General features: G+C 42.0%; 1 protein-coding gene across 3 annotated transcripts in view; it reads left to right on the forward strand.

Moving 5' to 3' along the window:
- Positions 1-12,556, forward strand: part of LOC122543140 (tetraspanin-15) — a 181,360-nt gene that overhangs the window by 130,647 nt on the left and 38,157 nt on the right. For 2 of the 3 annotated variants that reach the window (XM_043681488.2, XM_043681489.2), the window contains exons 7-8: positions 3,418-3,465; positions 12,117-12,233. In XM_043681488.2, the coding sequence (XP_043537423.1) occupies positions 3,418-3,465; positions 12,117-12,233 (165 nt within the window). The remainder of the gene's footprint in view (positions 1-3,417; positions 3,466-12,116; positions 12,234-12,556) is intronic. The other variant, XM_043681491.2, reaches the window with a different exon arrangement.

Genomic DNA, 12,556 nt, shown 5'->3' on the forward strand with positions numbered 1-12,556 from the left:
TTTCTTATGGTCCTGAGCAGAATAGTTGCCATAACAAGCCGGGATGCATCCAGATATTATGCTTCCTATGGCACATTTGTAAAGATTGGTAAGAGTCTTAACAGACATCCTGAATTTCCTTAGCCTCCTGAGGAAGTAGAGGCATTGTTGTGCTTTCTTGACTGTCGTATCAACATGAGTGGATAAGGACAGGTTGTTGGTGATTGTCATTCCTAGGAAGTTAATGCTCTGTACTATCTCCACCTCAGCTCCATTGATGTAGACGGAGCATCCCTTCTACCTTGCTTCTGGAAGTCAATGACTAGCTCTTTTGTTTTGCTGGTGTTGAGGGAGAGATTGTTTTCTTTACACCATGCCACCAAGCATGCATCTCTTTGCTGTACTCTGTCTCAGTATTGCTGGAGATCTAGCCTGCAACAGTGGTGTCATCAGCGAACTTGTAAATGGAGTTAGGATGAAATTTGGCCAGAGAGTTGAGTGTACGGAGAATATGGTTAGTGGCTGAGTGCATAGTCTTGCGGGACACTAGTGTTGAGGTTTATCGTGGAAGAGATGTTGTTACCTATTCTCACTGATTATGGTCTGTGGGTCAGGAAGTTGAGAATCCAGTTGTAGAGGGTGGAGGAGAGACCTTGGTATTGGAGTTTGGCTGAAATTACAGTGTTGAAGGCGGAGCTGTAATCAAAAAGTATAATGTAGGTATCCTTAATGTCCAGATATTCCCGGAATGAGTCTTGGACCAGGGAGATGGCATCTACCATAGATCTATTGTGACAGTGGGCAAATTGCAAGGGATCAAGGCAGGTTGGGATGATAGAGCTGATGTGCGCCATGACTAATCTCTCGAAGCATTTAATAATTATGGAGATCAGTGCCACCAGGCATGAGTTTTCTTTCGTACTGGGATGATGGTGGTCTACTTGTAGCAGGTGGGGACTTCAGATCATAGTAAGGAGAGGTTAAAGATGTTAGCGAATACTTCCGCCAACTGGTACAGGCAGGATCTGAGTGCACGACCAGGAACTCCATCTGGGCCAGTCGCTTCCCATTAGTTCACTCTCAAAAAGGCTAATCTGACATCTGCAGCGGTGACTGAGGGGATAGGTGGATCTAAGGCTGCCAGGGCAGGTAACACCATTTCACTGACCTTTTGTTTGTGTGGAGTACCGTTGGACTGCAGCCAATGTTCAAATGTAGGAAATGCAGCAACCAATTTGCACTCAGCAAACTCTTACAAATAACATTATAATAATGCACAGATTGGTTGTTTCCTTAGCCATGTTAACTAAGGAACCCTGGAAAAAACTCGGCAGCTCTTCTATGAGCTGTAATCCTGTCATGAGGATATTGTTTAACTGTCTAATCTCTGCACCATGACTTTTAGTTAATACCTCTCTGGCCTCAATGAGACATGGTTTACAGCATCTTCAAGGATGAGGAGAATCGACGTTTCGGGCATAAGCCCTTCTTCAGGCTTATGCCCGAAACGTCAATTCTCCTGTTCCCTGGATGCTGCCTGACCTGCTGCACTGTTCCCGCAACACATTTTCAGCTCTGATCTCCAGCATCTGCAGACCTCACTTTCTCCTCAGCGTCTTCAAGGAGGAAAGAAAGTTGGGATATTTATGGAGGGAATTTAGCACCAAGTCAGTTGAAGACATGGAATAGCCAACAATAGCAGAATGATTGTGGAGAACTTTGATCAGGTGATATATGCAAGGAATCTCAGTGACTACATTATCCTGTGCAGAAGTTGGGACAGAGTAACAGTTTCAGAAGGAAGTGAAATATCTGACTTGATCATGTTCGTTTGGATTAGAAGTGAAGGTAAAAGAATGTAAGTGAAGGAAAATGTTGTTTTTCAATCCCATGCATGGGAAACTGGACCATTAAAGGGTTCTATTATTTGCTGTTATTTTCTGATATCTGAACAAAAGGAATACATCCACTGTTCACAAAATAACATGGTGAGAGGGTTAAGGAAAACCAATTTCTCCAACCTTTTAATAAAGGACTCAAAGTGAAATTGTTGAACCAATCTATGGGATAATTCCATGATGTTTTGTTGTCTGCTTGGAAACCTATTACCAGGGCTTGATAGACAGAAGAATCTTTTATTGTAATTTATTGCTGGTAGTAGGGCCATGTAGCTAAATAGTTTCTGACGGAGGAAGCCCAAGGGATAGACTGAATAACAATTGCAGGGAGCACAGAGTTCACCTTTCAGCTTTGGCTGACATTAAAGTGACTGCCTGCTCAATGTTTTGACATTTTTGGATTTATTCAGGTCTTTCAGAACACTGCACTGCAAGTTTACAGCGGTGCCAAGGCTGGTTCATCAATTGTGTAGTAATGTAACCGTTGAATGAGCACTTCTGACCATAGCTGGCGAGTAAAAGTGACATTCCACCTTCCTGTTGTCTTCTGCTCCCACTCCCTCTGATGAGGCGAGGCAGATAAAACCTACAAAGGAGCAGGCAGCAGACATGAAGCAATATAGTGCAATAAGCAACCGGTGTTGTTGGGGATCTGAATACTTGCACATCAACAGCCATTCACTGAAATGAATTAAACACTGAATTTGATTGAAGGCTGAAAGGGGTTTAATTCCAATTTAAAATTGCTTAGTTTTAGCTCGCAGCTCAAGTGTGGCCCATCAGGAATGACCAAAGCTCACAACTTTTCTGATAGAGTTTGTGTGGCTTATCCACCCCTTTATTAGCTACAGACCCAGCTGTTCCAGTGCACTTGTGACTGCACTCCTACCTTCTATCTGCAATAATGTGAGGCCATCGAAAACTGTGCTGCCCATGTTTTTCCTTGCACCAAGTCCTGTTCATTCATCATTGCTATGCTCATGACCTACATTAGCTCGAAGTTAAGCAAAGCCTCTATTTTACAAATTCTATCCTTGTGCTCAAATCCTTTTGTGACCTCACTCCTTCCCCATCTTTAGAATCTCCCCCATCCAGAGACTCCTCTTAGATCTCTGGATTCCTCTATTGCTGTCTTCGGGACATTCCTGATTTGAATTGTTACCCCATTGGTGACTGTGACCTCAGCTGCCTAGACTCTATGCTCTGGAGTACTCTCCCTCCACAACTCCATCTCACTTCCTTATTTCTCTCCTTACAAACACTCACCTTCCTCTGAACAAACCTTTGGTTGCTTGACCTCACATCTTCTCTTGCCTGGTTTCATATTTTATTTTGTAATGTTGCAATAAAGCTGATGGGATGTGTTCTTGTGTTAAAGCTTTTTAAACATAAGGTCCTGTTGTTGTTGTTCTCTACTGATTGATTAATTATGATTAAAGTCTTCTTCCATTTTTCCATTTCATTCCAGGGAGATGAATGGTTGATGTCTGACATTAAGTGATAGCTGCCAATTAATAATCTGCTGCTTCTTTCCGTTTAGGGAGATGTCATCAACACTCAGTGTGGATACCAGACGCTACAGCTAGAGGTGAGCAATGCCTTAAATCCAAATTTGTCTTTTTGATATCCAGATGCCAATGGACCAATTTTGTATTGATTTGTATTTCAAATTTCTGTCCTTTTTATGGGAATTAAGTTCTGGCAGCTACTGTGCTCAGTAACTTTGCTTGCCAGTATTTTCTCCTGTCTCAATCTTACAAGGTTGGGCTTCTGGATAGCAATTGCTCTTTTTCATAGTCCCTGTCAATCAGAGGCCTGTTCAGCTACAGAAGCAACACAGCCATATGCAATCCAGTCCGCAGACGCCTTCTGTGAGGACATTGGATGACCAATAGCAGGAAGAGTCCTGTCAGCTTCTTTACTGATACATCTGGTTCAAGGCAGCCCCAGGATTAAACATGCACCATTCTTAATCAGTACATTTTAAAGACCACCACTGGGGAAGCAGTTCATTGATCTAACAATTCAGCAGTCTTCCCATGAGGATCTAAAGAACTGAGCCACTTGAGCGATTATACTGGCACGTCCCAGTATTGATATGGCTGACTGTGAAGATGCTGAGAAGGCGCAAGTACTCAGGCAGAGAACTCACCTAATAGATATTGCCTGCATCTGTCCCCAAGTTACAGAAAAGTCAAGGAAGCTAAACCTTTCTGTAACCCTGATTAGGTTTATTTAGAATAATGTGTCCAGTTCTGCCTACTATATTTTAGGAAAGACATTAAGGCTCAGAGATAATGCAGAAGAGATTTACTGTAGTGGAATTTTTTGCCTGGAATGACAAAAGAGACTTTGGTTGCGTGGAGAGACTGGTGAAACTGGAGTTTGTTTCCTTGAAGCAGAAAAAATTAAGGAGAAACTGGGAGACGATTTTTTTTAAAAATCCTGAATGTTTTCAGTCAATGAGGAGAAACTAATTGCAGTTTTAGAAGAGTCGGTCAGCAGAAGGCACAGGTTTGTGGTCATTGGTAAAGAATCAATTGAGGAGGTAAAGAGAAGATTTTTTTTTTAAATAGTGCATTCCAGATCAAGAACAATTCAGAGTCTGAAATGGTGATGGAAGACAATTCAGCAGTAACTTTCAAAAATAAATTAAATCTCTGTCTGAAAATGGATTGGAAATCCTGCTAGACTGTGAGGAAAGGGCAAGAAGAAATGGAACTGATTTAACAGTTATTTCAAAGAGTCCTCACACATATGATGGGATGTATGGCTTCACTTTGTGTTGTCTTATTCTCTAATAGCTGTGGATTATTTTGTAGCTTCATGCTGCTAAACCGAGCTGGGAGGAATTCTCTCTCTCTCTCTCTCCGAACTATGTTGTGAAAATTGAAAGAGTTTAGAAAACAGTTACAAAGATGTTGCCAGGGTTCGAGGATTTGAGCTGTAGGGAAAGGTTAATAAGCTAGGGTTGTTTTCCCTGGAGCGTCGGAGTGACCTTTTAGAGGTTTATAAAATCATGAGGGGAATGGATAGGATAAATAGGCAAAGTCTCTTCCCTGGGGTGGGTGAGTCCAGAACTAGAGGGCATAGGTTTAGGGTGAGAGGGGAAAGATATAAAAAAGACCTAAGGGCAGCTTTTTAACGCAAAGGGTGGTGTGTGTATGGAATGAACTGCCAGAGGAAATGGTGGAGGATAGAATGATTGCAACATTTAAAAGGCATTTGGATGGGTATATGAACAGGAAGGGTTTGGAGGAATATGGGCCGGGTGCTGGCAAGTGGGACTAGATTAGGTTGGGATATCTGGTCAGCATGGACGAGTTGAACCGAAGGATCTGTTTCCACACTGTACATCTCTATGACTCTATGACTCTGGTCTCACTACTCCACAGGTCACAACAGAAATATAATTGTTTTCCTCAGTTCCCTACTTGACCTATTATATGCTTAATTTAGTTTAGACTTAGAATGTAGACTTAAAAAGAACCAGCTTCTCAAATAAATGCAAAATTATTGATAAATTCTGAAGTTCATATAATATTACTTATTCAAATGAAGATGCAAATCTGGTTAACACACTTATTTACATTATCAAAGTAAAAATGTTTACATCTTTAAATAATTCAAAACACACATATACAGACAAAGGGAAAAATGGATTTCTTTCTGCAGACTTTCAATATGAGAAAAAGAAACACTTCTGGCTCTTGAAGGGAGAAAAGAGAATGTGTAGGATGTTCAGATGGCTACCAGACATGTGCAGCTATCTCTGAGGTCTTGGCAGATGCAATTTGCTCAGAAAACTGAGAAGACTTTCAGAAACTCCTTACGAGGACAATCAGGTTTGAGAAATATCGAGAGATGAACCAGGCTGTCTTTTCCTCAGCAGACTTTTCTCAACTAATGTCCAAAACAATATCCAATCATTGTAGCAATGAAACCCAGGGAGGGAATTCCTCAGAAATCAGTTTAAGCAGTTTGCTGAAATCATGTGATTTTTCAGAAGCATCTTTTGAAATAAATTCCAATGTGTCCTTATATTGGCGTTTGAAAATAAAGTCCAGGTATCCACAGTTTTCATTGTCCAGAATTCTTCAAGTCTGAAGACCTCAGGAAAATAAAAGTGAAGCCTTTGTAACAGTACAACCCATCAGTGGTGTGCAGCAGTTTCATTGTATATTGGTTTTACAGCACCTTTTATCACTCCTCAGTCCTTAATTGGGTTAGAAATACTTCGCTTAGTTCGAGTGAATTGTAGCAATGTCCGAATGCGAACTCCAGAGACCAACATACCAAGTGCCCCAATGAAATGGAAAAACAATGCACACAGTGGACTGCAGTTTGATGGTTTCTTGTATTTGAATACAACATTGACATCAAAATTTCTTGTCTAACTGTATTTGAGAGCAAAAGCCTGTTGCCTGATGTCCACTGATGTTCCAAATGTTATTTTTCAAGTTTGTATGAGATGAGAGCAGCATTGTCATGTTTCTTTTAATTAATTTGTTTCCTAGACCCTCGAAGTTCCAGCTGTTTTGAAAAGGAATAAACTATGTTTTGAAGATCCCATTGCATTTCTTCAGGGTTGTGTTGTTTTTCTGATCGCTACATTGCTCCATTCACTGCTCAGGTTTGGCAGGAACAATATTACTGAGGGAGAGTCCTGTTTAGAGGCAACATTCAGTTTCAAACCACAAAATTCCTGCTGGATTCTTTTCTCCCAGCTATCAGCACCATAGAGCACACATCACATGTGATATTAGGGCTGCCAACTAATTTATATTTCATGTGATAGTAGTGGAGCTATCTGACTGCTCTCGGAGCTACCATATTCTACTTGTTCGGGTTCTAATATGAGTCCTTTGAGTCTTCATGATAGGTCTCAGGCCAGATTTCAAGGTTGCTGTTAAAAAATGTTTATTTATATTCTGTATTTGTTGTTAAGTAACAGAGCTGCATGCTCTCTGCTGCACAGATTCCACATTCTTTACAGAACACAAACGCAGTCATAGTGACTTTCCTCAGAAGTTCATTGACACGTTCCTTAAATTCTGTCTCTGCACCATAAACTGGTTGGATTTGCTGCCCAATAGGAATTTTTATTTGTTTCGTAGCCTTGCTTATTAGTTGCAGGCATTAACATGAGAGCAGAAGTATATGAACCCTGAGGTATCATGTTAGGCTCGATGGATAGCACTTTTGTCTCTGAAACAGAATATCATAGGGTCAAGCCCCCAAAACAGAACCTGAAGAAGGTAATCAGAGCCTGACCTCCAGAGTGGTGCGAATGCTACTCGTTTGGAGGTACCTGTTACTGTTGGCACAGTAGATCCTCTTTGTCTTCTCAGATGGATTTTAAAACATTCCCATTGAAGATCTTGCTGAAGGAGAGCAGGAGACAAAGGGTTACATTCTGCACCGTGGCTAGGCGAGACAATTTCAGGAGCCTACAAGCTCCAGGGAGTGAGAATTTAAATGAGTTATTTTTATAAAGAGTAGCAGGACTGAGCAGGGAATAAGATAACAGGAGAGAAAATGAAACCAAAGGATTGAGCAGTATGTTTTCTGCAAGCCACATTATTGGTGAAATTGATTCCTGGATCCGTGACAGATCTCACGTTGAGGTTTCACACAACTGAGGCTTCAGAGACAAGGTCACAGTAATCTCCAGCTCCTGCAGCCTGCTAGTTGCTATAATTGAGATGAGAAGTGGTCTGAGTTTCATGTGGGAAGTCCCTGCTGAAAGAGATGGATAGATTTCAGCTTCAAGCAGCTGAAAACAGTCGGATTGACCTTCATAAGAAGCAAACACAATCAGTGTTTCCACACAAACCTGGTGGTCAGCTTTGACCATCACTCTAACTGCTCAGAGCAATTACCAATCACTTGTTCTTGGAAACGTGGATCTGTGTTAAATTTCACAGATTCAAAGCTCAACTGGCCACACATTTGGAAAACTCCAGATTACATTTGGCTCTTACGTATGTGTCATGTGTATGGCTTTATCTGTCTGTTTGCATGCATGTCAATCCAACTGTGAGTCTGGGTATGTCTATCTGTCTGTATGTGGAAGTGTGTGTGACTGTCCATCTATTTGCATGTGTGTTTACCGTGTGTGCGCATGTAGGACATAGAACATTACAGTACAGTACAATCCCTGCGGCCCTCAATGTTGCGCCAACCTGTGGAACCAATCTGAATCTCATCGAACCTACACTATTTCATTCTCGTCCATATGCCTATCCAATGACTATTTAAATGCCCTTAAAGTTGGCCTTAAATTCTATTACTATTGCAGGCAGTGCATTCAATGCCTCTACTACTCTCTGAGTAAAGAACCTACCTCTGACCTATATCTATCACCCTCAATTTAAAGCTATGTCCCCTTATGCTATCCATTGCCATCCGAGGAAAACATCTCTCACTCTCCAACCTATTTAACCTCTGATTATCTTATATATCTCAATTAAGTCACCTTTTAATATTCTTCTCTCTAACAAAAACAGCCTCAAATCCCTCACCTTTCTTCATAAGACCTTTCCTCCAAAGCAGGCAACATCCTAGCAAATCTCCTCTGAATCTTTTCCAAACCTTCCACATCCTTCCTAGAATGTGGTGACCAGAACTGTATGCAATACTCCAAATGTGGCCGCACTAGAGTTTTGCACAGCTGCGGCATCACCTCATGGTTCTGAAACTCAATCCCTCTACCAATAAAAACTAGCACATTGTATGCCTTCTTAACAACCTTATCAACTTGGCTGGCAACTTTCAAGGATCTATGTACCTGGACACCGAGATCACTCTGATCATCTACTACCAAGAATTTTACCATTAGCCCAGTACTCTACAATCGTGTTAATCCTTCCAAAGTGAATCACCTCACAGTTTCCAGCATTAAACTCCATTTGTCACCTCTCAGCCCAGATCTGCAGCTTATCTATGTCTCTGTAATCTACAACATCCTTCGTCATTACTCACAACTCTACCGACTTACATGTCACCCGCAAATTTACTAACTCATCCTTCTAGGCTCTCATCCAGGTCATTTATAAAAGTGACAAACAACAGTGGACTCAAAACAAATCCTTGCGATATCCTGCTAGTAACTGAAATCCTGGATGAATATTTCCCATCAACCACCACCCTCTGTCTTCTTTCAGCTAGCCAATTTCTGATCCAAACCACTAAATCACCCTCAATCCCATGCCTCCGTATTTTGTGCAATGCCCTACCGTGGGGAACCTTATCAGATGTCTTACAGAAATCCATATACACCACATCAACCATGTTACCCTCATCCACCTGTTTGGTTACCTTTTCAAAGAACTCACTAAGGTTTGTGAGGTGCGACTTACCCTTCACAAAACCATGTTGACTATCCCTAATCAACCTGTTCCTCTCCAGGTGATTGTAAATCCTATCTCTTATAACCCTTTCCAACACTTTACCCATAACCAAAATAAGGCTCAGAGGTCTATCATTTCCAGGGTTGTCTCGACTCCCCTTTTTGAACAAGGGAACAACATTTGCTGTCCTCCAGTCTTCTGGCACAATTCCTGTAGACAATGACGACATAAGGGTCAAAGCCGAAGGCTCGCCAATCTCTTCCCTGGCTTCCCAGGGAATGCTATCCATCCCAGGGGACTAATCTGTTTTTACACTTTCCAGAATTGCTAACATCTCCCCCTAATGCACCTCAATCCTATCTAGTCTAGTAGCCTATATCTCAGTATTCTCCTCAACCACATTTTCTTTTTCCAGTGTGAATACTGACAAAAAGTATTCATTTAATGCTTCCCAATCTCCTCTGACTCCAAGCACAACTTCCCACTACTATGTTTGGTTGGCCCTAATCTTACTCTAGTCATTCTTTTATTCCTGATATATTTATAGAAAGCCTTAGGATTTTCCTTGATCCTATCCGCCAACAACTTCTCATGTCCCCTCCTAGCTCTTCTTAGCTCTCTCTTTAGGTCTTCCCTGGCTAACCTGTAACTCTCAATCGCTGTAACTGAGCCTTCACATCTCATCCTAACATAAGCCTTCTTCTTCCTCTTGAACAGAGATTCAACTTCCTTAGTAAAGCACAGCTCATGCACTCGACAACTTCTTCCCTGCCTGACCAATAAAAACTTATCAAGGACCCACAGTAGATGGTCCTTGAAGAAGCTCCACATTTCAATTTTGTCCATCCCCTGCAGTTTCCTTCCCCATCCTATGCATCCTAAATCTTGCCTAATTGCATTGTAATTGCCTTTCCCCCAGCTATAACTCTTGCCCTGCGATATATACTTATCCCTTTCCATCACTAAAGTAAACATAACCAAATTGTGGTCACTATCACCAAAGTGCTTACCTACCTCCAAATCTAACACTGGCAGGGTTCATTACCCAGTACAAAATCTAATGTGGCCTCACCCCTTGTTGGCCTGTCTGCATACCGTGTAAGGAAACCCTCCTGCGCTGACCCATCTAGTGTGCTGGAATTGTAGTATTCTCAGTCAATATTTGGAAAGTGACAACTACTCTGTCACTCTCGCTCCTATTGAGGATCATCTTTGCTATCCTATCCTCTACATCTCTGGAACTATTTGGAGGCCTATAGAAAACTCCTGACAGGATAACCTCTCCTTTCCTCTTTCTAATCGCAGCCCATACTACCTCAGTAGACAAGTCCTCAAAAGTCCTTTCAGCAATTGTAATACTGTCCTTGACTAACAGTGCCGCACCACCCCATCTTTTACCATTTTCTCTGTTCTTACTGAAACATCCAAATCCCGGAACCTGCAATAACCATTCCTGTCCCTGTTCTACTCATGTCTCTAAAATGGCCACAACATCGAAATCCCAGGTACCAACCCATGCTGCAAGTTCACCCACCTTATTCCGGATGCTCCTGGCATTGAAGTAGGCACACTTCAAACCAACTTCTTGCCTGCCAGTGCCTTCTTGCAATCTTGAAATCTTAGTTCTGACTTCATTACCCTCATCCTCCCATATATTTGAACTACAATGTTGGTTCCCATCCCCCTGCTGAATTAGTTTAAACACACCCGAAGAACATTAGCAAATATCCTCCCAGAATATTGGTACTCCTCTGGTTCAGGTGAAGACCATCCTGTTTGTAAAGGTCTCACCTGCCCCAGAAAGACCCCCAATTATCCAGGAATCCAAAACTGTCCTCCTGCATCATCCCTGTAGCCACATGTTCAATTCCTGTCTCTCCCTATTCCTTGCTTCGCTAGCACATGGCACAGGCAACAAACCAGAGATAACAACTCTGTTGTTCTAACTCGGAGCTTCCACCTAGCTCCCTGAATTTCTGCTTTAAATCCCCATCTCCCTACCTATGTCATTGGTGCCTATGTGGACTACGACTTGGAGCTGTTCCCCCTGCCCCTCAAGGATCCCGGAAACATGATCAGAGACATCACAAAACCTGGCACCTGGGAGGCAACACACCAACCATGAGTCTCTCTTTCCCACACAACCTCCTATCTGTTCCGCTAACTATGGAGTCCCCAATGACTATGACCATGTGTGTCTGTTTACGTGTGTGTGTGTTTGTGTCTGTGTGTGCCGCATGCCTGTGTCTGTCTGTTTATCCGTATGGGGATGTACCTATGTGTATTTGTGCATGCCTGTATCTTATCTATGTAGGTGTGTTTGCATGCTGTATGTGGCTGTGCCAAATTATTGCACAGCTTTTTTTTTGCTTTGATTTGAGTGGCAGCAAATAGAAAAGCTTTGTCTAAATTTCTTCAAATTTTGTTCTCATCTTGTGGCAGACTGATCTTTAGGTAGTCACTGAATTTCCATCCTCTATGCAACAGTCATAATTACCTGTGCCCTTTACAAAAGGTGAATTAGCTGAATATGACAGAGTGCAGCAGGGTTACCAGTAAGTCAAATGGATAATGGATTTTGCTGTCAGCGACAAAGGAAATGCACTTGCCTTATCTTGCTGACAGCAGCCCACAATGTTTTCGCAGACTTTAAAGCATAGACATACTCAAATTTATTTCCAGTCAGGCAGCAGTTACAGCACACCCATCATATGAGTGGGCAGGAAACTTTCAATGAATCAGCTTGCAGAATCCTCTCTGTGAAATGTGCAGGATCCAACTTTAAGCCCCAAAGTAGGTGGGTTTAGGTCAGGTTCAGAAATGTATATGTGAAGGCGAAGTCACTGTACACACTGCTGATTTGGTTTTCTTGTGATTTAATTTACAGCGTTCCGAGGTTGATGGCATCATCCACGCCCGAGGCTGTGTCGATGCTGTCAATCTGTGGTTCTTGGATAACATTGGCATCACAGCGGGAATTCTTGCTGCCCTGCTCCTGCCACAGGTAGTCTCTTGATTGATCTTGCCATACTGTTGATCCTTTTGCTACACTGAGGCTTAAGAACAAAAGAATGACTACAATATCAGTAATAGCGTCTTTGGAAGTGTGAGAATGTAGGTGAATTTGCACAAAATGCTGCATCATTGAGGTTCACGAGCAATGATCTTAATTTTGAACACATTTCCACATTCATCTGAATCAGTTGTGGACAGGTATTTAAAGGGGAAGCTAGCCAGAGAGGGAAGCCATTTCACTCATTCTACCATTCAAAGTGACCAGGGCTGATCAGCAACTCCATAAACCAATCTTTGCCCCACATCCCTTTC

This window comes from Chiloscyllium plagiosum, unplaced genomic scaffold, assembly GCF_037043375.1.
Source record: "Chiloscyllium plagiosum isolate Xiang-an unplaced genomic scaffold, Cpla_swu_hap1 HiC_scaffold_48, whole genome shotgun sequence".
NCBI classification, from domain to species: domain Eukaryota; kingdom Metazoa; phylum Chordata; class Chondrichthyes; order Orectolobiformes; family Hemiscylliidae; genus Chiloscyllium; species Chiloscyllium plagiosum.